This window comes from Nomascus leucogenys, chromosome 19 (genome assembly GCF_006542625.1).
Source record: "Nomascus leucogenys isolate Asia chromosome 19, Asia_NLE_v1, whole genome shotgun sequence".
NCBI lineage: Eukaryota > Metazoa > Chordata > Mammalia > Primates > Hylobatidae > Nomascus > Nomascus leucogenys.
In genome coordinates, this window is record NC_044399.1 from 11,076,975 (window position 1) to 11,100,694 (window position 23,720).

Consider the following 23,720-nt stretch of genomic DNA (forward strand, 5'->3'; position numbering starts at 1 on the left):
GTGATTTTGGGAGGATAGAAAATAAATCTCTTGGGGGATAGAAATGTCAGTGATTTTCCTCGTTTTCCCACTCCTCTGTGATTTCCAGGTTTTCCAGATGTAATTCTGTATTACTTGAATCATGGAAACTTTTAGTAGATTAAAAAACATTTTAAAGGAAGAATGAGAATAATCAGCCTTTTACCAGCAAAGACAGTGATGGGAGACCTGCTAGCCTACCTTCTGGGAAGGTGGGGGGAGGCCGGCTCTTCTAATCCTCAAATCTGGGACTGGTTTTGGTGGATTGCTCAGTTGCCGTCACTGACAAGAGTGTTGGAGGGCCATTCGTCTGCAGGTCATGGAAAATGAAACATCATTCGTCTGGGAACTCTCGGGCAGGACCACATCTCTGGGAAAAGTGGGAGTCCTGTGAAACCTGGGGATGGCAAAAGAGGCAGCTCCTAGTGAAATAGTCTAAGAAGTGTCAGGCTCTGCTGAGTGCTAAATTAGAGAAAGCTGTTACTTATATAACTTCCTGTAATTGCCCGGCAGTAGCTGCAGCTGAGGACAGCCACCCTCTCTTCGTCTTTGCTGAGCAGAGGCTACACGGCCCTTCCTCCTTGCAGCTGTTTCACCTTCTACCTTGCGTGGAGCCAGGCTTTTGCACCGAATCTGAGATGCCATTTTAAACAGAAGACTCCATCCTCTTGAAGATGGGAAATTCTTACGCTGGACAGCTGAAGACGACACGCTTTGAAGAGGTCTTGCACAATTCCATCGAGGCATCCCTGCGGTCCAACAACCTGGTGCCCAGGCCCATCTTTTCCCAGCTGTACCTGGAAGCTGAGCAGCAGCTTGCCGCTCTAGAAGGTGGGAGATGCACATTGCTTTTATTTGTGTATTTCTTTTATTGTGCGCAGTTAATGTTAGCACCAGAACTTGAAACTCTTTATGTAGATAACGTTGAATCTAGCAGAAAAGAATTATTAGAAAAAGAAAAACTGTGTACAAGTTCTTACTTTGGCTAAAATGTAAATAAGTTTCAGCCATAAAATTGCAAAAAGTGAACTTATTCATTGAATCAGTAGGAGAAAGGAAGAGGACAAATTGTTCTCAATCGGTTGTTACTTATGCTCCTTTAGAAGGTTTGACATTTTCACTTGGAAAAGCAAGAAATTTTAACACGCTTTTGACCCTCAGCAATATATTCCTTCTCTTTGTCCTGTGATCTTTGCAAAGTAATAGTAGGTATGAGAACTCTTAGAAACCTTTAAAAGCCAAAAGCAAACCCTTATAAATTTAATATATGCCAAGAATAAACAACTAAATTCTCTTCAGGCATGGGGATGACTTTTTAGAGTTTATTTAATTATGCAGAGATTGAAACAATTGTTTTTTATAGCTGTGTGTTTTCGTGTCAGAAGTAACCCCTCAGTGATCCATAGTATGAGATAGCTCTGTTATGGAAGTTCTTTTTGTAAGCTGATGTCTTTGACTTGAAGTTACCCGCAGACTTCTCTTAGCTATCGAAGTGCAAAGGGGCTATACTTTAAAACAAAAATTAATTAACTAGAATTAAAGAAGAAAGCACTGAGTGAGCCAGGTCTCGTGCTGGGATGGTCTTGCTATGCGTGAGTGTGTATGTGGCAGGGGATGGTTGGGTTGGAGAGAATTGTACCTAGAGAAAAATGAGGTGTGGAGGTGAATTGTACCCAGAAAAAAACGAGGTGTGGAGGTGCTTGTCTTCAAGGGGCCCTGCACTGAGCTTGTGTGAGATCTGATAGTTCCTTATTCTAGCAGGGAGGCATTTCTGTGTCATTGTTTAAAACATCCTTACTAAATTAACCTTGCAAATGGCCCTTCTAAACCCCTGGAAGAACTGGATGTGGGTCTGAGAGAAACTAGACTGTGATCAAAACCATGCATTAGGAAAACTGAGAATCGCTGGCATTCACATCAAAAGCACCGATGTTTTCTGGCATGGGAGACGTGACTGTGATTTTATGGGGAGCCGAGGAATGGCTGGAGAGTATTTTATGGACTGTTTTTGGCCAGTTGAAAGACTTTGGTGGAATATGAATTACCTGGTCATCCTCTACGTCTATAGTATTGAAGAGCTTTGTGGCTAATGATGGATTCCTAATAGTGATATTGATGGTAATGTTTATTTGAATGATACCTTAAAATCCACAAAGTGCTTTTACCTCACAAGCTGAAGCAATTGAATTCTGTGATTTGGGAAGATGGAAGGGTGGCTTGCTGGAAGCTTGAGTGACTGAGCAGCAGTTGCATACTCAGCTTTGGCCAAGCTCTGAGATAAAAAGGGGACAGACAAGGGGTTGAGTAGGCCCAGGGCTGCCCACAGGGCGAGAGAGGAGTAGAAAGCCCTTTGAGGATTCCAAATCAGCTTTCCCTCCTGTTGAAAGATCTTGATAGTTGCTTTCTGCCCACCTTTAACTGGGAGGCTGTGTCTGACATTCCGACAGCTCAGGGTGCCCTTATCTGCTGTTGGACATGTGGCACTGTCCAGGGACAGTGCTGAGGCTTAAGCCTTCATTCCTCCAGTGCTGTGACTGAAGGTTCCCTGCCAGCTCTCAGCCGGCTTGTCCAGCTCCATGTTGGTATGAAAACTGGAACTGGCCCTGTGATTTTCCCATTTATCCGACAAACAGAAGAGAGAAGTCCTCTGAGAGTTTGGTTTTCTAGTGCAGGAAAACAAGGGGGCTGATGGGGCTGGTGGGAAGAGACAGACTCTTTTTGGTTTGCTAAATGTTACCCTAAACCAAGCACTCAGAGCCCCTGCTTTCTGCAGAGTCAAACCTGGCGCAGACAGGCTTATCCAGGCCGCATCTCGTTGTGTCTGTTTTTCGGGGTTTCTTATCTCATTGCTGGCCTTCTTCAGACAATGACATTAAAGATGGTTTTTATGACCGGGGTGCTGGTATACTGAACACCCCTTGATCTGTTAACATTTTACGTATTTGTGAGGGAGATTTAGCAGGAGTTTTATTACTTTGTTCTTTGAATTAGGGCTGTTAACCTACCACCTCCTTTAGGGGAAAAACCCTTATACATTCTTGATTTTTTTTTTTAAAAAGAGAGATCAACAAAACAGACACTGTCCAGCATTTTGGGATAAGTATTTATTCATTAAACAGGACATAGGTAAAATTCTGTAGTCCCACCCACTTAGAATGCCATAGAGTTTCTGCTCATGGAAAGAAAACACAATTGCATGTCAACATTAAAAGCAGTAGCCTTGTACGGAATGGAGGGAAGTGGCCCCCTGAGTTCCTGTGTTTTGTTATCAGGATTCTAAGCTCCCAATCCAGTTGGTTTTGTCTAAAGCCATTTTAGAGCTCTCGTCCTGCCAGGAGACCTGGGTAAACACGTCTGGTTTAGTCTGCTCCCGGGCAGGAATGTCTCCTCGAGCTTATTGCTGGCAGATCTTCCCATCACAGCCCCTGGAATATCTGATGTAGACCTTTGACCTTTAATCCTGCTTTCTTACTGACTGGATTTTGAGCTCTTTCTTTGACCTTTTGAGGCTTACGACCCTTTTCTTTCATGCCTTCTAAGAGTCTGAATTGCTGTTCTTAGCAGCTTAGCAGAATCACATGCAGGCATTCCCGGGTGTGCCCTTGGCTGCGACAGTGCGGGCCTTGGGGGCTGCTGGTGTTAGTTTTCCTGGGATGTGTCTCCCTTATTTCACTGATAGTTGGCATCTGTGCCATCCCCCTCTGAGCCTCTGTGGTGCTGGCTTAGAGACCAGAGTCGATTTTGCAGAGTCTTCTCTGTCCCTGACATGGAGACCTGTACTGCATTGCTGGCGCCTGGGGTCTCGGCATGACTCTTTACACGTTCTGCTAAAACCACGCCTGCTGTATGTAATGGCAGAAAGAAAGCATCTGAAGCAGGCTCAAGAATGTATCTCCCTCCCCACCCCACCTCTGGGTAATCTCCTCACAGCCTTCCTACCACCTCTGTGTCCTCTAAGCCCAGAAGACTGAGAGATCAAGAATTCTTGAGTCACTTCCTGCTGTGACCTTCCCAAAGTCATGGTTCCCACCTGCTGGAAACATTCAGCTTCTTCTGCCTCTTGTCCCACAAGCCCGTTTGAAATGGTAGCCATTGTGAGGCTATATTTCCAGTATGCTCTACCGTTTAAATCACATCTGGAACATCCCGTGCAGCTCTGAGGACCATGTTTTTCCACATAGGCCATCACAACTCCAGGTGACCTTAGGGTTTGTCTGGATTAACCACCTCATTTTAAAGATGCAGGATCAGATGCACAGAGAGGTTAAGTAATTTTCCTGCATCCACCTAGGCAGTGGCCCAGGCTAGTATGGAAACTTGAGTTCCCTGATTTCCAGTCCAATCTCTTTCTACTACACATGATTTCATCATTAACCTAGGTTGCTTAGCCTTGTGGATGGATGGACGGTGTTAGAGCCAAGTTAAGTGAGAGTTTGAGACTTGACAGCAAATAAACCAACACTGGAGGATAAGACAAAGAAATAAGAAGCGGGCCGGGCATGGTGGCTCATGCCTATAATCTCAGCACTTTGGGAGGCCGAGGCAGGTGGATCACCTGAGATCAGGAGTTTGAGACCAGCCTGGCCAACATGGTGAAACCCCATCTCTACTAAAAATACAAAAATTTGTTGGGCATAGTGGTAGGCGCCTGTAATTCCAGCTATTTGGGAGGCCGAGGCAGGAGAATCGCTTGAACCTGGGAGGCGGAGATTGCAGTGAGCCGAGATTGCACCATTTTACTCCAGTGTGGGCGACAAGAAAGAAACTCCATCTCAAAAAAAAAAAAAAAAAAAAAGAAGCGAAGAGTGTCTGTATCCTGGCCCAGTGTATTTAAGGATGTTCATAATGACCCTGTTTGCTGAAGAACTCTGTATGCTATTTATTAAATGACATTTAAAGATAGAGAAGTTGAGAAAGATTTTTACCCCAAATGTCTAACTTACAAGAAGTTGGCAGGACTAAATTTCAACAGCCTGAGATCCTGCCTTCTCCAGCAGTGCTTAGTGAATAAGGTACGATTCTGTGTACCCGGAGCCACTGGGCTGCCCAACACACAGTTATACTTAGCTTCCTTGTGGGGTGCCTAGAATACAGGGATGAGTGAGGGCAGAGATCCTGCCTGCCAGAGCTGAGATAATTTCATTTCCCTGTAGTGACAGAGCGTGTGTCCAGGGAGTTGCAGGATTTCCATGGCCACCTCTAGGCTCTCCTGACCTGTTCAACAGTGACCATTCCTTCCGAAATATTATTTCACTTATAAAAAGCTTCCTACATCGCTTCTCGGCCTTTTGGCTAAGACCAAGTGTAGTATCTGTTCTTATCAGTTTAAAGAAAGCTTCCTACATCCATACCATACCTGACCCTGTTCTAGAATGGCTGTTTGTATGTGTGTGTGTTTGTGTGTCTAGTAATGTTTACATGCGTTCTTCCCTTGGGGATAATTTTTTGTTGTTGTTTGAGACGGAGTTTTTGCTCTTGTTGCCCAGGCCGGAGTGCAGTGGCGTGATCTTGGCTCACTGCAACCTCCACCTCCCAGGCTCAAGCGATTCTCCTGCCTCAGCCTCCTGGGTAGCTGGGATTACAGGCATGCACCACCACACCCAACTAATTTTTTGTATTTTCAGTAGAGACAGGGTTTCATCATGTTGGCCAGGCTGGTCTCGAACTCCTGACCTCAGGTGACCCACCTGCCTCGGCCTCCCAAAGTGCTGGGATTACAGGCTTGAGCCACCGCGCCTGGCCTACAGCACCTGGTATTCCCAGGAGGTCTCCCATCCAAGTACTAACCAGGCCCGACCCTGCTTAGCTTCTGAGATCAGACGAGATCAGGTGCGTTCAGGGTGGTATGGCCATAGACAAGGTGTAGTTTGAGAGCTGTCTTGTATTGTGTAAAGCTGTTCATACTACCTATATTTTGTGTCCCAAATGAAGCAGTGCAGGTTAGGGGAAAGAGCATCAGCTTGGGCATCACACACATCTGGGAACGTGTGGGCCATGCTACTTAGCACATAGTTGAATAGCTGTGGGCCAATTGCTGGATCTCTCTGAGCCTCCATTTCCTTTTCTGTAAAATGGTCTTCATATGACACTATGGTACCATCTACACAAATGTCTTTGGAATGCTACTATGTCCAGGCGTTGCGCTCAGTCCTTATCAACCAATTCGATACATATTAAACCTCTAGTGTACGTGCAGCTGTGGCAGATGGAAGAGGAGTGAACCTGAATCTGGAGTCATGAGGCCCAGGTCTGTGTGCAGTGTGACCTTGGGCAAGTCTCATCCAACCCGAGCAAGCCTCAGCTTTTCCCTCCAGTAAAGAAGGTTGATAAAACCCGACTGACAGACTGTCTGTAAGGACAAGTTAATTCCGAACTAGCTAGACTTTCTGAGTACTTGTTAAGGATGGGTGGAACCCATTCTGGATTAGTCCCGTAGGGACTTGTTGGGCTTGTTGAGCCTGAGAATGCAGGCAGAGGAAAGGCCCTGGGGGAAGCTCTGAGGCCAGACAGCAGCTGCCTTGTTCATCACTCTTCTTCCCCCATCTAGGTGGTAGCCGAGTGGACAACGAGGAAGAGGAAGAAGAGGGAGAAGGAGGGCTGGAAACAAACAGCCCCCCAAACCCTTTCCAGCTGCACCCTCTGCCTGAAGGATGCTGCACCACAGACGGTGAGCCTCTGCCAGCTCCTGGCCAGGCAGTGCCTGCCGTGCTGCCCGGAGGCAGTGGCCAGGCCGGTGACTGGGCCTGTGACTGTACGCCGCAGGGGTCCTCTTTGCTCTTCCCTTTGCTTTCCCTGAGGTGTGAGCCATGCCCGTGGGCCCCCAGCAGGTGCTGGCCCGGCCTGCCCTCCTGAAACAGGAGCTCCAGAGACACCATCCTGGGATGCTAAGGCAGGCCTCTGTGCCGCTCTTTGGACAGCCTCAACTTTACCAGTGGCTTGGGAGCCAGACATTCTAGGTTGCTTGGAACCTAGAATACATTTTCCCTACTCAGGCCTGTTTGCACAGCATATTGAACTCAGAAGTGATTAGGAGGAATAATCTTTCTTTCTTTCTTTCTGTTGCCTAGGCTGGAGTGCAGTGGTGCAATCTCAAATCACTGCAACCTCTGCCTCCTGGGTTCAAGCAGTTCTGCCTCAACCTCCCGAGTAGCTGGGATTATAGGCACATGCCACCATGCCTGGCTAATTTTTATGTTTTTAGTAGATATGGGGTTTCACCATGTTGACCAGGCTGGTCTCGAACTCCTGACCTCGGGTGATCCACCCACCTCAGCCTCCCAAAGTGTTGGGATTACAGGCGTGAGCCCCCGTGCCTGGCTGGAATAATCTTTCATACCCATCAGTATGTCAATGTTGAACAGGCAAATACACATAATCTCAGGGACCCTGTACGATCAGTAATGGTACAGTTCCACTGTTGAGGAGCTGAGGCCTCACCCACCCAACAGGAGATGCTGGGTGGGTGGCAGCTTAATCCTGTGCTGAGAGCTTGTGCTGTGCACTCAGGCTTGGTGTACACCCCTGACTCTGCCACCCATGAGCCACACAACCTCTTTGCTAGTGAGTTCATCCGTCTGACACCCATGCCAGTCAAGGGGGGAGGCCAGTTAGTGGCGAGAACATCAGCTTGGGCATCAGACACAAGTGGAACATGCAGGCCATGCTGCTTAGCAGATAGTTGAATAGCTGCGGGCCGATCACTGCATCTCTCTGAGCCTCCACTTCCTTATTTGTAAAATGGTTTACATATGACACTATGGTACCCCCATACAAATATTTTTGGAATGCCTACTATGTCCAGGCATTGTGCTCAGTCCTTAGTTATTTAAGATAACTAACTGGTTATTATTAAATTAAGCAGTAATTGAAGTAATTATTGAACTCTTTGCTCTGGAAATATGGAGATAAATGGGACGAGAGATCCCTGTTTGATGGGAGCTATACAGGGAAGTGGGTACTTTGCACACAGTTGAGAGCAAGCAGGGGTGCGTGGAGCAGAGGAGGGGCTCTAACGCAGGTAGTTTTGGGAAGGCTTCTTGGAGGAGGTTGCCCTTCGGGTTTTGGAGGATTAGTACGAGTCAGCCAGGAGACTGTGGAGGGTGCAGGAAGCTGGGAAGTTCCAGACAGAGGGAACAGTATGTGCAAAGGCTTAGTCGGGTGAAATTACAGCTCATTTGGGGGAACTGCTAGCAGATTATTTACGTAGGGGCCTGAGCTGTGGCAGAGCCAGGCTGGGAGGAGGGATGAGACTTGGTGTGAAGGCCCCATGTGTTCTGCCTTGGGGCCTGGACTTGACCCTGAGCATGATGACTGCGGGGGGAGGGACTCGGCCCTCGCTGGGCTGCTCTTCCAGGCAAGGGGAAGGCAATAGGGTGGCTCTTAGTGAGGTAGGACTTCTAGTGTCCAAGTATTTAAAAGACCACTGAATTAAATGGTAAGAGGTGAACTCTTCAGCCAGGCATGGTGGCACAAGTAGTCAGGTCCCAGCTACCGGGAGGCTGAGGCAGGAGGATTGCTTGAGCCCAGACTTCGAGGCCAGCCTGGGCAATATAGCAAGACCCTATCTCTTAAAAAAAAAAACAAAAAACGTTAAGAGGTAAACTCCCCAATGGTCGTTATATTTTTACATAATTTCCAAATAAATACAGTAAACACTGTGACTACTCATGGCCTACATCCCTCCAGCTCTTCAGAAGGCATGGACCACACCAGGCTGGGAGGGACCTAGGTCAGAGAGTTAGGGGACCTCTGGGGATTGACCTTGACCTCAGGGAATTGACCTCCCTTCCCCAAGCCAATGCAAGGAACTGGCCTGTATTAGTCCATTTTCACACTGCTGATAAAGACATACCCAAGATCGGGCAATTTTCAAAAGAAACTGGATTCTTAGACCTACAGTTCCACGTGGCTGGGGAGGCCTCACAATCATGCTGGAAGGTGAAAGGCACATCACATGGCAGCAGACAAGACAAGAGAGCTGGTGTGGGGAAACTCCCCTTTTTAAAACCATCAGATCTCATGAGACATATTCACTATCATGAGAATAGCGTGGGAAAGACCCACCCCCATGATTCAGTTACCTCCCACCGGATCCCTCCCACAATATGTGGGAATTGTGGGAATTACAGTTTAAGATGAGCTGTGGGTGGGGGCACAGCCAGACCATATCATGCCCCAGACCTGGGAGTCAGCTTGGGCTCCCTTCCTGGTCCACCTCTCTATAGCTTGCAGCAAATCACTCAACCTCTCTGAGCCTCAGTTTCCCTGTCTTCAAAATGGGAACAGCAACACTTCGCTGCAGGTGATGAGAGCTTTGCAGAGCCTGCCTCATCAGTGCCTGGCATGCGGTGGTGCTGGCCCCATGCCTGCCAGCGTCTCCCCAACAGGTGTTGCTTTCTACTGCCCCCGCCCAGAGGCACATGGGAAACCATGGAGCAAATGCGTGGTGAGTGGGGAAGCCCTGCACGCAGGAGGAAAGTCTTCATGACATCCTGCAGAGCTCTGCTGGGAAGGCCTCGGCTCACTGGGGCTCCCACAGAGGTCTCAGTCGGGAGCTAAAGCTACAGGAAGCACAGGAGATGGGGCTGGGTGTGCCCTTACCTGGGACAAGACCCTGGAAAAGCCTTATCCAAATTAATCTCAGCTGGCCTCTATTTTTACGTTTCCCCCCAGATATTTGTAGAAATGTATTATTTGAATAGGAAATGTATTTACAAGCTCCAAAACACAAAAGGTTCTGAAGGGCATAGAATAAGAATCTCCGTGCTCTCGGCCTGCTCTGTGCCTGTGTCCTGGCCGCCCGTCCTCTCCATGACCCCCTAGAAGAAACCGACGCTATCAGATTCTCAGCCTTCATTTTTCATGATGGCCTCTTTCTCATCCCCATAAAATGCAGCATGTAAAAAACCTCAGAGGATCCTCAGTTTCTTATGGATTTATCTTGTGTATGTTTCCATTTACCATCATGTGTTTAAAATTTCTTCCTGTTGAGCTTCATTTGCACATTAAGGTGCATCACATGGTGGCACCGATAGACAAATAATGTGTGATCTGTGTCGTGGATAACTATGATTTTATATATATATAGATATCTATATATAGATTATATATATATATTTTTTTTTTTTGAGATGGAGTCTCACTTTATTGCTTAGGCTGGAGTACGGGGCACAATCTCGGCTCACTGCAACCTCCGCCTTCTGGGTTCAAATGATTCTTCTGCCTCAGCCTCACGAGTAGCTGGGATTGCAGGTGTGTGCCACTATCCCTGGCTAATTTTTGTATTTTTAGTAGATGGGGTTTCACTACATTGGCCAGGCTGGTCTTGAACTCCTGACCTCAAGTGATCCTCCCGCCTCAGCTTCCCAAAGTGCTGGGATTACAGGCATGAGCAACCATGCCCGGCCAACCAAGATCGTAGTTTTATCTCTCAGGATTAATTCTGAGGTCAAGCACACCCAGAGGTAAGGGTTTCACCTGAGCACACCCAGAACATTTCCTCCCTTTGCCCCTGTGACACTGCTTCTGGGAAGCCCTGGGCAGCGTGTGAGCCCTGTCTACCCCTCCTAGGGTTCTGCCAGGCCGGGAAGGACCTGCGCCTCATCGCCATTTCCAACGAGCCCATTGACATCCCTGCGGGCTTTCTCCTCGTGGGGGCCAAGTCCCCCAGCCTGCCAGACCATCTCCTGGTGTGCGCCGTTGACAAGAGGTTCTTGCCGGATGACAGTGGCCACAATGCTCTTCTTGGTAAGTGCTGCTTTGTCATCCTCTGTGGCTCCTTCTGCATGGGGTAGAGCAGGGTCAAGGGAGGTCACGGCTGGGGGTGGTGGCAACAGACCCCCAGCGCAGCATGCAGCCCTGTTTTTTTGGTAGACAAGTTATTTGTGGAATGGAATGCAAATGAGATGCATTTACAGTATGACTGCATCCCTGCAGAAAGCTCAACATTTAGCATTCATTTTTCATACATTTATTCTTCAAACCTCCCTAAGTGCCTGCTTGTGTCAAGAATGGGTGACAAACCCTGTCCTAGACAGTCTCAGAAACAGCCTACAGAGGCAGAGGAGAATGAGGCCGAGTGTGTTGCTGCTTCCAGAATGTTCTGTCCTGAAGGACTGCCAGGCACCCTGTATCTGTTTTCCCCTTTGGTTTATCACTCATCTCTCAAGACGTGGTCTGTTTGTTTGCTTGTTTGTTTATTTATTTATTTTGAGACAGAGTCTCTCCCTGTCGCCCAGGCTGGAGTGCAGTGGTGCTATCTCAGCTCACTGTGACCCCCACCTCCTGGGTTCAAGTGATTCTCATGCCTCAGCCACCCAAATAGCTGGGATTACAGGTGTACGCCACCACACCCGCCTAATGTTTGTATTTTTAGTAGAGATGGGGTTTCACCATGTTGGCCAGGCTGGTCTCGAACTCCTGGCCTCAAGTGATCTGCCCACCTTGGCCTCTCAAAGTCCTGGGATTACAAGCATGAGCCACCACGCCCAGTCAAGAGGTGGTCTTTATTACCTCAGTTTTATAAGTGGACTTGGATCTGTTAACTTGCTCAAGGCCGCATGAGTAAAGAGGACAGAGCCAGGATTCAAACTCAAGTCTTCCTGGCTCCAGATTCTACCCGGTACCATCCCACATGGTCTTGAACATGTTGTGGTCAAGGTCAAGGTGGGGGAGCCACTGTTTTCCCTTCCAGCCACCGGCACCACTAGCCTTTGATCTTTCCAACAACCGCTGGCCCACTAAGGCTCTGAGTGCAGAGCTGAGGCCAGGCCTTGCCAAGCCTGGCTGCCTTTGCTCATATGACATAATTGAGTTCTTACTGTGTGCCAGGCCATCACTCAGCAGGCTCCCCCATTGTGGAGTAAAATCTAGGGACACCCGAGGTGTGGACTGAGAGCCCGGGGATCTGGGTTCCTGCCCTGCATCTGCCCACAGGTCCCTGTGTGCCCCCCTGGGCTTCTGCGTCCTCATCCATGAAGCAGGGAGGTGACTTCCACATGTGCCCTGGCCCTTTGGCAGTCTGTTCTCATCCCGTGACTGTGGGTCCGGCCCCTCCATCTGGCCTGGCATCTTCTTTGGAGGAAATCTGGGCAGGAGGCAGGATTGGTAATAACCCACTTCAGATGTAGCCTCAGGAACAGTCTTCATGCAGAAGCAAATTTGATTGTGAGAATTTATGGGAAAAACTTTTAGGCTGAAAACCCCCACAATTTCTTACATATTTTCCATGGGTATAGACATTGAAGCCTCCAGTTTTGCGCTTGATACAGTTCCAAAAGCTGGGAGGATAGACTCACTCCACAGGTAGTTATTGAGCACACTTTATGTCTGAGGAGCTGTGCAAAGGATGAAAGATGGAGAGAGGGGAGAAGAAAACGCAGTGGCTGCTGCCACAAAGGCGCTGGGGACACACACGTGTGTGAACTCCGACACAAGGCAGGTGAATGCTAACTCGAGGGACAGCACCACTAGACAGTGATGAAAGAGAGAAAACATTTTGGCTAACTCTCTTGAGGCAGGCTCATGGACTCACTGTAACTAGTTCTCTAAAACACAACCATTCCAGAAAACCCACTCTAGCAAAGAAGCTGGTGGAATAATCCAATGACAGACTGAATGCTTACGACAGTCGCCCAGGATGAAAGTGAGTACGCCAGGCCGTGCCTGGTGCCTGGTGGCCGCCTTAGCGTTTGATCTGGTGGTGGCCGGGGATTCGTCTGGATTCCACCACTTTGTGACTGTAAAGGAATTGCCAGGATAATAAATCAAGGAGGCTCTGCCTCTTGGCCCACGGAGACGAGGATCTTTCAGTTCCTTCACCATCAGCCCAGTAACAGAGCCAGCTCCTCGAGGAGAGGAAGTAGGAGCTTTGTTAATTGCTTGCCAAAGCCATCTGAAATGGGTGACAAGGCCTGGTTGGTAATAACCGTCACTTTCTTCTTTTAATAAAATAACTTTATGCTCTCAGCTTGCGTACTTAACACTGTTTAGGTTTCCTGCAATTAAATCTGATGGCTATACAGGACAAGGTGACCCCTCCAGCCCTGCAGCGGCAGGGCTCAGTGCTTTTTAGTGATCTATAAAATACAGGCTGGGGAATACCTTGAGGGAAGCAGCAGTATTGGGAGACTTGTTTTCGTGACTTTTAATCAACTCAGGTCTTTTATCTGAAAAGCTGAAAGATTAAAATCTAGGTGTGTGTTTCAGTTTATTGCCCGGTAATTTATCTAAGTGGGTTGACAGCTCAGACATAAAAAAGGAAAACATACCCCGCTAGATTGTTTTTTCTTAGATGGGAGTAAACGAGTCCTTTGTTCATTCAGCAGGCAAAGAATTCAGCATGCATTTACTGAATATATAACGTGAAATGAAAGCCTGGACCTTCAGTTATGTCTGGGGGCAGGGTGGGGGGATGTAGGCACACCAAGAATCAGCCTAGATGTCCACAACAAACGACTCTGTCAATAAATCTTACGATACATCCGTGTGCGACATGGTCCAGCAGAGACGGTAAGGTGCTCCAGGAATCGGAGGGGCACACCGGCTCCCAGTGAGGATGGGAATGGGAGGATGTGGTATCTGAGCTGGGCCCTGAAAAATGAGTGGAATTTTGCCAATTGGAGAATAACAGCAACAGAAACCAAACACTAACAGCAGTCGGCACTTTTTGAGCATTTATCATATGCCAGAAAGTGCACAAAATAAGTTAAAATAGCCAATGCAGTGGGTCTATTATTATCTCGAGTTATATACAGAAATGAAGGCACAGAGAGGCTAACTGACTTGCTCAGGGCCACCCTGCTGTTTGAACCCTGAGGGTCTGGCCCTGGTGCCCAGGTCCTGGAGGATGAAGGGCATCTCAGCAGAGGGAACTCCCTGTACATGACAGCATGGCGCACTGGAGAAGTGGCTAGAGTACTCTGTGGCTGGAGTGGAGGCTGGTGGAGAGCATGGTGGGGTGGGGTGCCCAGCTGGGTTCTGCTTGGAAAAGGAGCTATTTTCAAACTACAGAAGTACAGAGTCTCATGGTATGAGGTGATCTAGCCTTCTTTAAAGGTTACCAACACATGGCCAATCTTGTTTCATTGATAATGTCCCCCTCGTCTCCCTTTCTGGGATTATTTTGAAACAAATCTCAGACATTGTATCATTTCATCTGTAAATATATCCGCAGGGCATTATCTCTAAAAGATAATGGGGCCAGGTGCGGTGGCTTATGTCTGTAATCCCAGTACTTTGGGAGGCTGAGGGGCGGGGGTAGATCATCTGAGGCCAGGAGTTCGAGACTAGCCAGGCCAACGTGGTGAAACCCCGTCTCTACTAAAAATACAAAAATTAGCCGGGCGTGGTGGCACATGCCTGTAATCCCAGCTACTCGGGAGGCTGAGACAGGAAAATCACTTGAACCCAGGAGGCGGAGGTTGCAGTGAGCTGAGATCAAGCCATTCCACTCCAGTCTAGGTGACAAGAATGAAACTCCATTTAAAAAAAAAAAAAAAAGTTAACGGCTTTTCATTAGAAATCCAATACCATTATCATATCTAAAAGATTTAACAGATATTTGATATTATCAAATATTCAGGGTGTTCAAATTGTATCTTACACTTTTTTTTTTAAAGCAATTGGTGCATTTGTATCAAGATCCAGACAAGGGTCTTCTAAAGCATTTGGTTGCTGTATCTCTTCAATTTTTCTTAATGTGTAGGTCCTTCCTCCCTAGTTTTACCCTTATAATTGATATTTTTAAGGATATTTAGAGTGTTAGATGTTAAATTTAGATGACTGTTTTAATTTGTGTTTTAAGAAGATCTCTTAGAAGTCAGATACACAATTGATTTTTATGCAAAGGGAGAAACTGAGGTGGAAGAACTAGTTATGAACTTACTGCAGGATTCTAGAGGAGTACGATGGCCTGAGAATTATATGTTTCAAACTTCCCAACATCATACTATTTACCACCCCTGAGTGCTTCATCTTCCCTGGGAACACCTGGGACCCCTGCCCCACTTCCTGTTTCACCTGGAATCCTGGTACCGCTCCTTAGGCTTCCCCGACACAAGGAGGTCATTTCCACACTTGAGCTGGGATTTGGCCAAAATACCCAGGCAGGGGCTCTGGATATATATGTGTGTGTGTGTGTGTGTGTGTGTGTGTGTATGTATGTATGTATATGTATATGTGTGTGTATATATATGTGTGTGTATATATGTGTGTGTATATATATGTGTGTATATATATGTATATATGTGTCTAAATATATGTATGTGTGTATATATGTGTGTGTACATATATGTGTGTGTGTATATATGTGTGTATATATGTGTGTATGTATATATGGGTATATATATATATAATATATATGTGTGTGTATATATATGTGTGTATATATGTGTGTGTGTATATATGTGTGTATATATGTATATATGTATATATGTGTATATATACACATATATATACACACATATATACACACACATATATACACACACATATATATACACACATATATATTATATATATATATATATTACGTTGTTTTACTTTGCCCATGGTCTTTTCCTTTCTCCATCCAGGTAGGGATTTAAAATAATGTTTCCCAGATACTGTTTTTTCTTTTTTCAATTAATATGGCACACAGTGAGCCAAAGATGATGTTAGTTTTGTCCCAAGTACCTGTTTATTTTCAGGCATGGGGAGGGTGGTCATTAGTTGCTAGGTATAATGTGTGCTCGTCTGAGCTCACGGGCTTTCAAGGCTTATTATGTGGAAGGAACATAGAGTTGCTGTTCAGGCCCAATTTAAATCCCACTTGCCAGGATGTCTTCCTGGAATTGCTTTCCTAAATTACTGCTGCTGTTTCCTCATTCTTCCCCGCAGCACACTGTGCTGGAACAGCCAGTCCCATCTTGGCAGAGAAATACTTCCTGCCTTGGGGCTACAGGTTTGCCATCTATAAAGGGGATAAAGATGTATGTGGTACCTGACTGCGGTTTTGAGGATAACTCCGCTCTTTATATGACAATCTTTATAAACTCGAAAATGCTACCCAAATTTGAGGAACTACTGTCGTTGCTACCGGTACTTCTGCCTCAATCATGAGATTATTTAATTGTGTCTGTTCCTTCTTCCTAATAGGGACCATTTCTTTTTTTTAACCAAAAACAATACCCAATTAATGAACCATGCATTTTTTTGTTTTTTCTTTCTTTTTGAAATGGAGTCTCGCTCTGTCTCCCAGGCTGGAGTGCAGTGGCGCGATCTCGGCTTACTGCAAGCTCCACCTTCCGGGTTCACGCCATTCTCTTGCCTCAGCCTCCTGAGTAGCTGGGACTACAGGCGCCCGCCACCAAGCCTGGCTAATTTTTTTTGTATTTTTAGTAGAGACGGGGTTTCACTGTGTTAGCCAGGATGGTCTCGATCTCCTGACCTCATGATCCACCCGCCTCAGCCTCCCAAAATGCTGGGATTCCAGGCGTGAGCCACCGCGCCCGGCCGAACCATGCATTTTTAATCTATGTCTTGCCCAGAGCATGTGGTTTGTTTCCTATCAGATTTTCTTTCTAAACATATTTGTGCACAGAAGTATTTGTCAGATTTGCATTTTTTCATGGAGGGTTGATGACTAGGGCCAAGTGGCCTTCTGCGCAGGGACAGCGGTCTAGAGTAAGGCCCTTCTGAGCATCCACTCTCCTGGGAAGGCACTGGATGGAGGCATCAGGCCTGGGGGACAGGTTTGTGGCTCCCAGCTCTGGTGCAGTGGCTGTCAGTGAGATCTCCTTGGACTGTGGTTCTAGAAGAAAGGTCAGGTGCAGGTGGGCTTCTAAAGGCATCCCTGAGGTTTTGTGGGAGGACTCCTCTCTGCAGAGGGAGTGGCCCCAGCAGTAAACCTGGGCCGTCTCCAGCCTGCTATGAGCCAAGTGCTCAGAGACCACTGGGTCTGAAGGAAGCCACCTATGGATGCTTCCAAGAAGAATCGTGTCACTTTGGTCCTAGAAGGAGGCATAGGGCCCATTTAGTCATAGCCTTCCCTTTGATGGTTGGAACACGGAAACCCAGAGAAATGGAGCTGCTTCCTCCACGTCTCACAGTGTTGTGGGGGGCTATATATTTGCTCCCCTAGGGCCACATGTGAGTGTCATGACCCCCACTGTGCTCTCCTTCCTAATACACTTAGTCCAGGGTAGAGGAAGGAGGGATGCTTGCAGAGTGCCCCTGACATGTTAGACATCTCGTAGGTACGTAACCCCCATAGTGCTCCTACAAGGTGGGTTTTTGGGAGGAGATGGGTTCAAATCCTAACTCCAGCACTTTCTACCCTGTAGCCGTGGCTGGGTCACCCTGTACCATGGATGGGTTTCTGTCTCTCCCTCTGCCTTGATGCGTTCATCTGTAAACTGGGACACTGCTACTGATTGTTTTGTCGGGCTTCATGAGGTTTAAATGAGAACGTTTATAACGCGCTTGGCACAGTGCCTGGCCCATGGTAGGTGCACTATGAAGCCGCTATTGTCGGCTTGTTGACAGATGAGGAAAGCAAAGCTCAGAGGTGTTAGTTACCTGCCTCACATCACCTAACTGTAGTTAGGATTTGAACCCAGGCCCCTCAGACATCCAGGCTTATGCACACTCCCTTGCAGGGGCTGGGGGAGTGGATGTAGCTGCCCTCTCAGCAGAAGGGGAGAGAGGCTTGCTCAGTGGCCAGCACACGTAGCCGCCCAGGACGTGCTTGTTAAACAAATGCTACCTGCAGCTGCTAACTAGACACACAGGAGAATCACAGGGTGTGGCTGTGCGTGGTGACGAGTCCTGTTTAAGATGGACTGTTTCCCATGGTGAGGACACTGAAGGAAGAATTTCGATTCTGGATATCCACACCCGGCAGGAATTTGAGATTTCAGGCAGGATCCCATGCTTTCTAAGCCCATCATATAAAGAAAACTTTCTAGACTTCCAAGTCCTAAGGTAAATTTCTGAAGAGAACGGCTCATTATTTTCCTCTTTCTCATGAAAACTTCTGTTGCCTTTCCAATACCTTCTTGAAGAGTTGACATTTCCTGTCTCTCCCAGGGCCGGTTGGGAAGCTGTCTGTGGTTTTCTTGGTTGGCCTCTGTGGCTATCTAAGACACCTCACAGAAGAGCAGCTGGGTCTCCTGACCGGAAAGTTTTTACCAAAGCAGAAAAGCAGTTGCTTGCTGAGTCCCTAAATGTTTCCTGTGCCAGCAAGACCCAGGGTGTCCGCCCTCATTTCTGAATCACAAAGGGCTCCCTATTATCCGTGCTTCCTGTCCCGGCCGGCCGAGGAGATGGAGACGGCCACTGCAGCACAGCAACGGTCCCCAGCCGTGTTTCTTATGGGACAGAGGACTGTAACCTGCTTAGCTGTCTCTGGAGAGGTTTGACAGCCTGGCCTTGGCAAGTTGCTCTTAGTTTCTTGCAGTTCTGTTTCCTGTTCATCCGTCTTTTTAACACCAGGCTTAGAAGCCCTTCCAGGGAGCTCTGAAGGTTTCTTCGGGCCTTGTTCTTAGGCAGCAGTTGAGCTGGGTTTATCTCAAGCGTCCCTAAGTTGGAGGTGAAGGAATAAACAAAGACATGAGGTTATTCCTTCAGAGTGCTTGCAGAAACCCTAACAGGCTTTTTTACAGTTACCCTGTTTCCTCTCTCCTTTCTTCCCTCTCGATATTAACCGGCTGCCTGCCACGTGTTGGGCATTAGTCAGTACCTGTGCACTTGCACACACACAGCTCACACGTGCAGTCATGCTGCGAGCTTAGAGGAATAATGATGGGAAAAAGACACAAATTTCAATCACTGGGATGTTCAGAGGGCCCTGAGCTACAGGAAGAGCCTGGAGTCTGGAGGAAACTGCCAGCTAGCCTTTGGGTCACAGAAGGCTCTTGGGGTTAGGCATTGGAACACGATGTTGAGTGAGGACTGGACGTGTACAGGTGGGGCCCCTGGAGGAGAGGATGAGCCTGTGGGTGGAGGGCAGTGGGAGCGGGCTGGGTTGAAAGGCAGGGGAGTCCAGCTGGGAATTAGCATATCAGAGGAAGGACAGGAATGAAGCTGGAGATGAAAGCTGGGGGCATTGGGGCAGCCTCGGATGCCAGGCCTGTGGGCGAGAACATCATCCTCAGGCTGGAGTTGAATGCCACACTTTCTGTACCTATGCATTTGAACAGTTGGCCTCTCTGGTTCTCTGATTTCACAAAGAAGGACTTGCCCTCCAGGTTGACTGGCTCCTGTGTCACTTGTGGGTTGAGATGAATGACAAGAATGGCCCTGGTTCCCTGTGAGTGTTAGTTCCCTGCCTGTTCCATGGAAAGTAAGCACATGGAGAGGACAGTGTTTCATGTCAGGACCTTACTGTTTGTGCTGGCACAGAGGGAATAGGACTGTGGAAGGTAAATTATCCTGTAACTGTCCTATGGCGAGGCCAAGAGATCTGTCCTTATTTCTAATGCCTTTGGAGGAAGACTAGATGTGCTCAAAATAGATCAGGGAGTCCAGTAGGCCTCTGTAATGTAGATGTCTTATTTATCTGTGGAGATGTTTTTAACCTTCACTAACTGGAGTTATTTTGAATACTAGCCAGAGACCTTAGGGAGACTGTTTTAGAGCAGAGTTACACACAGAGCCGGGTGGCCCTCACGGCCTAAGGCACGATGACCTTTGTAGACTTATCAAATGGAGAATATGATACATGAGTCTTAGCTTCAGGATCTCCCCAGCCAAAGGCCTTTGGACCCAGAGAAACCAGACATACCAGTGGGTGAAGCAAGGCCGTCCTAAGATCGTTTAAATAAGAGCAGTCAGCCTGGGCAGAAGCCCAGTCTTCACATTTCTCATCTTAACCAACACTCCCAATGCCTATGGTCTGAATAGGCTTTACAGTGTACGAAGGTCTTTTCAAGCATATTCTCTGGATTTTAATAGCTCCCAGGAGGTGGTTTTGTCATTGCCACTGTGTAGGAGGCCTGCTTAGAGCCTCACAGCTGATGGGAGCCTCCATCACCTCCCAGAAAGTCAACTGTAGGCCTGGTGCAGAGGCCAGCAGCAGCAAGATAGTCACATTCTAGCAGAGCATCTCCATCCACTGCTGAGCCATGGAATTCACTCGCCAGCGTGCCGACCAGGCATTGCGGAGCTCTCCTGATTGATTTCAGAAACTCACGGGATCAACTTGATAGCAGGATGGAATTTTGGACTCTTAGGAGGCCTCCCAGTGTAGCCCATCTCACTAGTCACATTGCTTCGAGAGTCTGTAACTAACCCACCCCAACGGAAATAAGAGCCTGTCGCATCATTTCAGGTGCCTGATCTGTGTAGACAGTGGAATGGGATGGCTCTTGTCTTGCAAAGTTTGCTGTCTACATAGGTGTTTCAGTGGGCCCCCAAGCACGTTAAATCTTCCAAGTTTGCCTGGGCCCATCTCTATCACTAAGTCTTCTTGGTCCTCTTTTATTCAAATTGAGGCCGTCTTCACCTCTGGGCTAGTCTAAGAGGGTGGGGTGCTTGCCTTGTGGCGTTCTCTGGCTGGTGGTGCCAGAAATGAACCTTCAGAGTTTGGATGAACTCTTCTTATTTGAAAAGGACCAGGCTGGCCAACATGGTGAAACCCCGTCTCTACTAAAAAATACAAAACAATTAGCTAGGCATGGTGGCAGGTGCCTGTAATCCCAGCTATTCAGGAGGCTGAGGCAGGAGAATCACTTGAACCTGGGAGGCGGAGGTTGCAGCGAGCCGAGATCGCGCCATTGCACTCCAGCCTAGATGACAAGAAAGAGACTTCATCTCAAAAAAAAAAAAAAAAAAAAAGAAAGAAAGATGTTTATGGTTTTACTTCCTTCTCCAGGTTTCTCTGGGAATTGTGTTGGCTGTGGAAAGAAAGGCTTCTGTTACTTCACAGAATTCTCCAATCATATAAATCTGAAACTGACCACTCAGCCCAAGAAGCAGAAACACTTGAAGTATTACCTGGTCCGTAATGCACAAGGGACTCTAACCAAAGGACCTTTAATCTGTTGGAAAGGCTCAGGTGAGCAGGTTGGCTGTGGAGGAGGTGTGGGAGTGCTGGGCCCCCAAGTGGGCCATGGTGCCTGTTGGTGTGATGTTGGGGAGAGGCCATTGCATAGCAGCACACATCACAGGCAAAAGGCCAGGCCTATGAAATGGAAAATGCTCCTCTGCATTACGGGCGTTAAGCTGGTTGACAGTGACAGTCTAATTGGGTGGGATGTTTAAAAGTCGACAGAGGGCCAGTTGTGGTGGCTCACGCCTGTAATCCCAGCACTTTGGGAGGCTGAGGTGAAGGGATCACTTGAGGTCAGGAGTTCAAGACCAGCCTGGCCAACATGGTGAGACCCTTCTCTACTGAGAATACAAAAGTTAGCCGGGCATGGTGGTGCCCGCCTGTAATCCCAGCTACTCGGGAGGCTGAGGCAGGAGAATCACTTGGACCCGGGAGGTAGAGTTTGCAGTGAGCTGAGATGGTGCCACTGCACTCCAGCCTGGGCAGCAGAGCATGACTGCATCTCAAAAAACAAAACAAAACAAAAAACACGTTGACAGAGGGCCAGACTGTGCGTTACCTCCTATGGCAAGTATTTGGGGCACTGGTTCTCATCTCCCCAGATTGAGTGGTTCACCCAAGTGGTCCGCAACCATGGGTGACTTTTGTCCCCTAGGGAATGTTTGGCCATAACTCGAGACAAGTTTGATTGTCATGACTGGATGGTGCCACCAGCATCTGGGGTAGGGACCAGGGTATGGCTGAATATTCTGCAGTGCACAGGGCGTCCCCCAGCACAAAGGAGCCCACTGCAAATGTCACTGGTGCCAAGGCTGAGAACCTGACTTAAGACAGCTTGGCTTGAACAGTGCCCCACCCAAGCCCCTGAACCCTGAACTAGGGCCAGAAAGACCAGCTTCACGTTGCTGGTCTCTGAAGAAGTGATTGGGATGCAGCATTCAGAAATGTTGGGAGCAGGCTGCCCTCCCACCCTTCTTTGTCTCAGCTTTGCCCTTCGTGGCCATAGTCCGCAATGCGGGGTGAGGAGGAGGCTGGATCCTCAGTGGCTTGCCACGAGTGGAGGGCAAGTCTGGGGTGTGAGGTGTCCCTCCCTTGTCTGTTTGTTTCCATCTTGTCTTCCGGACTCTCCCAGGCAGGTCCTGGGAGTAGAGGGAAGAGGCCTTAGGCTGGGTGGCTCTGGGCATGGCCCCCTCACACCCCACTCTTCCTTCCTGTCTGCTTTTCTTGCTTTGTTCAGTCAATGCCTCCTGAGCCCCTACTACTTGCCAGTCATTTCTCAGGCTCTGAGGATGCAGTGGTTCTGCCCCATGTGGGACCAGTTCACCGTCTTTGATCACCTGCTGGGTCCAAGCACCTCAGAGGTTCCCCACCTCACTGGCTGCTGGGGGTGGCCTTTCCCAGAGGAGGAAATAAGGGTGGAAGATGGTATCATTTCTTTATCTTCAAGTAACACTCTCGTCTATGGCTACGGGTAGCTGTAGGGTGACTTAGTTGTGTAATTTTTCCCTTTCTTCTAAATACTCACCATTGCTCCCACTCTTGACAACCAGAGCTGCCCCTTGGCATGGAGCCACAAGTAGAGAGTCACACCCCCGCCCTGGCTTCACGCTGAAACAAAGACCAGAATGTGGTGGCAGCTTGTGTGGCTGTCTCCATAGCTCACTGTCCTGTAGGACACGTTCCACTCCAGGAACTCATTTCGTAATTGTTGGAGAAGAGTGAGTTGATTTTCACGCGTGCACCTTGCCCCCTTAGAGTTTAGAAGCCGGCAGATCCCCGCCAGTACTTGTTCCAGTTCCCTCTTCCCAGCCCTGGAGAGCGCGGCTGCCTTCCCCAGTGAGCCCGTTCCTGGGACGAACCCCAGCATCCTGATGGGAGCTCAGCAGGCAGGTGAGGTGGCGGAGACACGCCAGAGCTGCTAAATCCACAGAGCTAGCATGTCTCCAATGTGTCCGGTTGACTATGCAGTCAAGCATTCTTCAAAATAAATCAGGGGGCTGTTATCTTTTTCTATAACACCTTTACTTTCATCTTGCATTTGTAATACTTTTCAACAAAGAATGCTAGGTTTTTCACTGGGAGTTTCTTTATTCCTGTTTGATATGAAGTGGGATCCCCTGGTGGGGACATATGCAGGTTCCCTCTGCAGCACCCCCACCCCAACCCCCGCACAGCATAGAGCTCTCTATGTAAAGGTGCTGAGTCAGTGTTTGAATGAATTGCTAGAAGGGGTGGAAAAGACCAGATTGCTGCCATTGACCCCGCACTCAGCACTCCCCAGCTCTATGAACGCCTTGAAGCCCAACAACCACGCTGTGAGCAAGCGTCAGTTTCTGCATTTTACTGATTGGGAAGGTGAGGCTCATTGAGGCTGGGTTCTTGCCTAGGACCTCGTGGGCAGGAGGAGGTGGAGGCAAGAGGTGACATTAGATGTGAACCCTGATGTACATGCTTGGCATTTCACCATGTTGCACAGACTTCCTAAGCATGGCCATTGTTATCACGGTGGACACCAGCCTTCCTGAGGACTCAGGAAGGTCGCTGGTTGTTTTCATGCCTCCTGCCCAGATGGTCTGTAGAGGTACATTGGCCCATGCCCAGGCTCCTGGTGCCTCTGCCCTCATGGCCTGGAGAGCCTGCTGTTTTTGCTGTCGGGGTGCCTGGGTGTAAGCTC

The 23,720-nt window shown here is 48.2% G+C and overlaps 1 protein-coding gene, 1 non-coding gene and 1 pseudogene across 3 annotated transcripts in view; 2 read left to right on the forward strand and 1 right to left on the reverse strand.

Moving 5' to 3' along the window:
- Positions 1–516: 516 nt before the first annotated feature.
- Positions 517–23,720, forward strand: part of GREB1 (growth regulating estrogen receptor binding 1) — an 86,272-nt gene continuing 63,068 nt past the window's right edge. For both annotated transcript variants that reach the window (XM_030800186.1, XM_030800188.1), the window contains exons 1-5: positions 517–849; positions 6,566–6,685; positions 10,588–10,764; positions 20,870–21,052; positions 22,802–22,936. In XM_030800186.1, coding sequence (XP_030656046.1) covers positions 693–849; positions 6,566–6,685; positions 10,588–10,764; positions 20,870–21,052; positions 22,802–22,936 — 772 coding nt within the window. In that variant the 5' untranslated portion in view covers positions 517–692. The remainder of the gene's footprint in view (positions 850–6,565; positions 6,686–10,587; positions 10,765–20,869; positions 21,053–22,801; positions 22,937–23,720) is intronic.
- On the forward strand, positions 5,291–5,464 carry LOC115831665 (annotated as a pseudogene).
- LOC115831582 lies at positions 5,757–5,875 on the reverse strand. The gene has a single exon (XR_004027112.1). It is a non-coding gene; the product is annotated as a 5S ribosomal RNA (ribosomal RNA).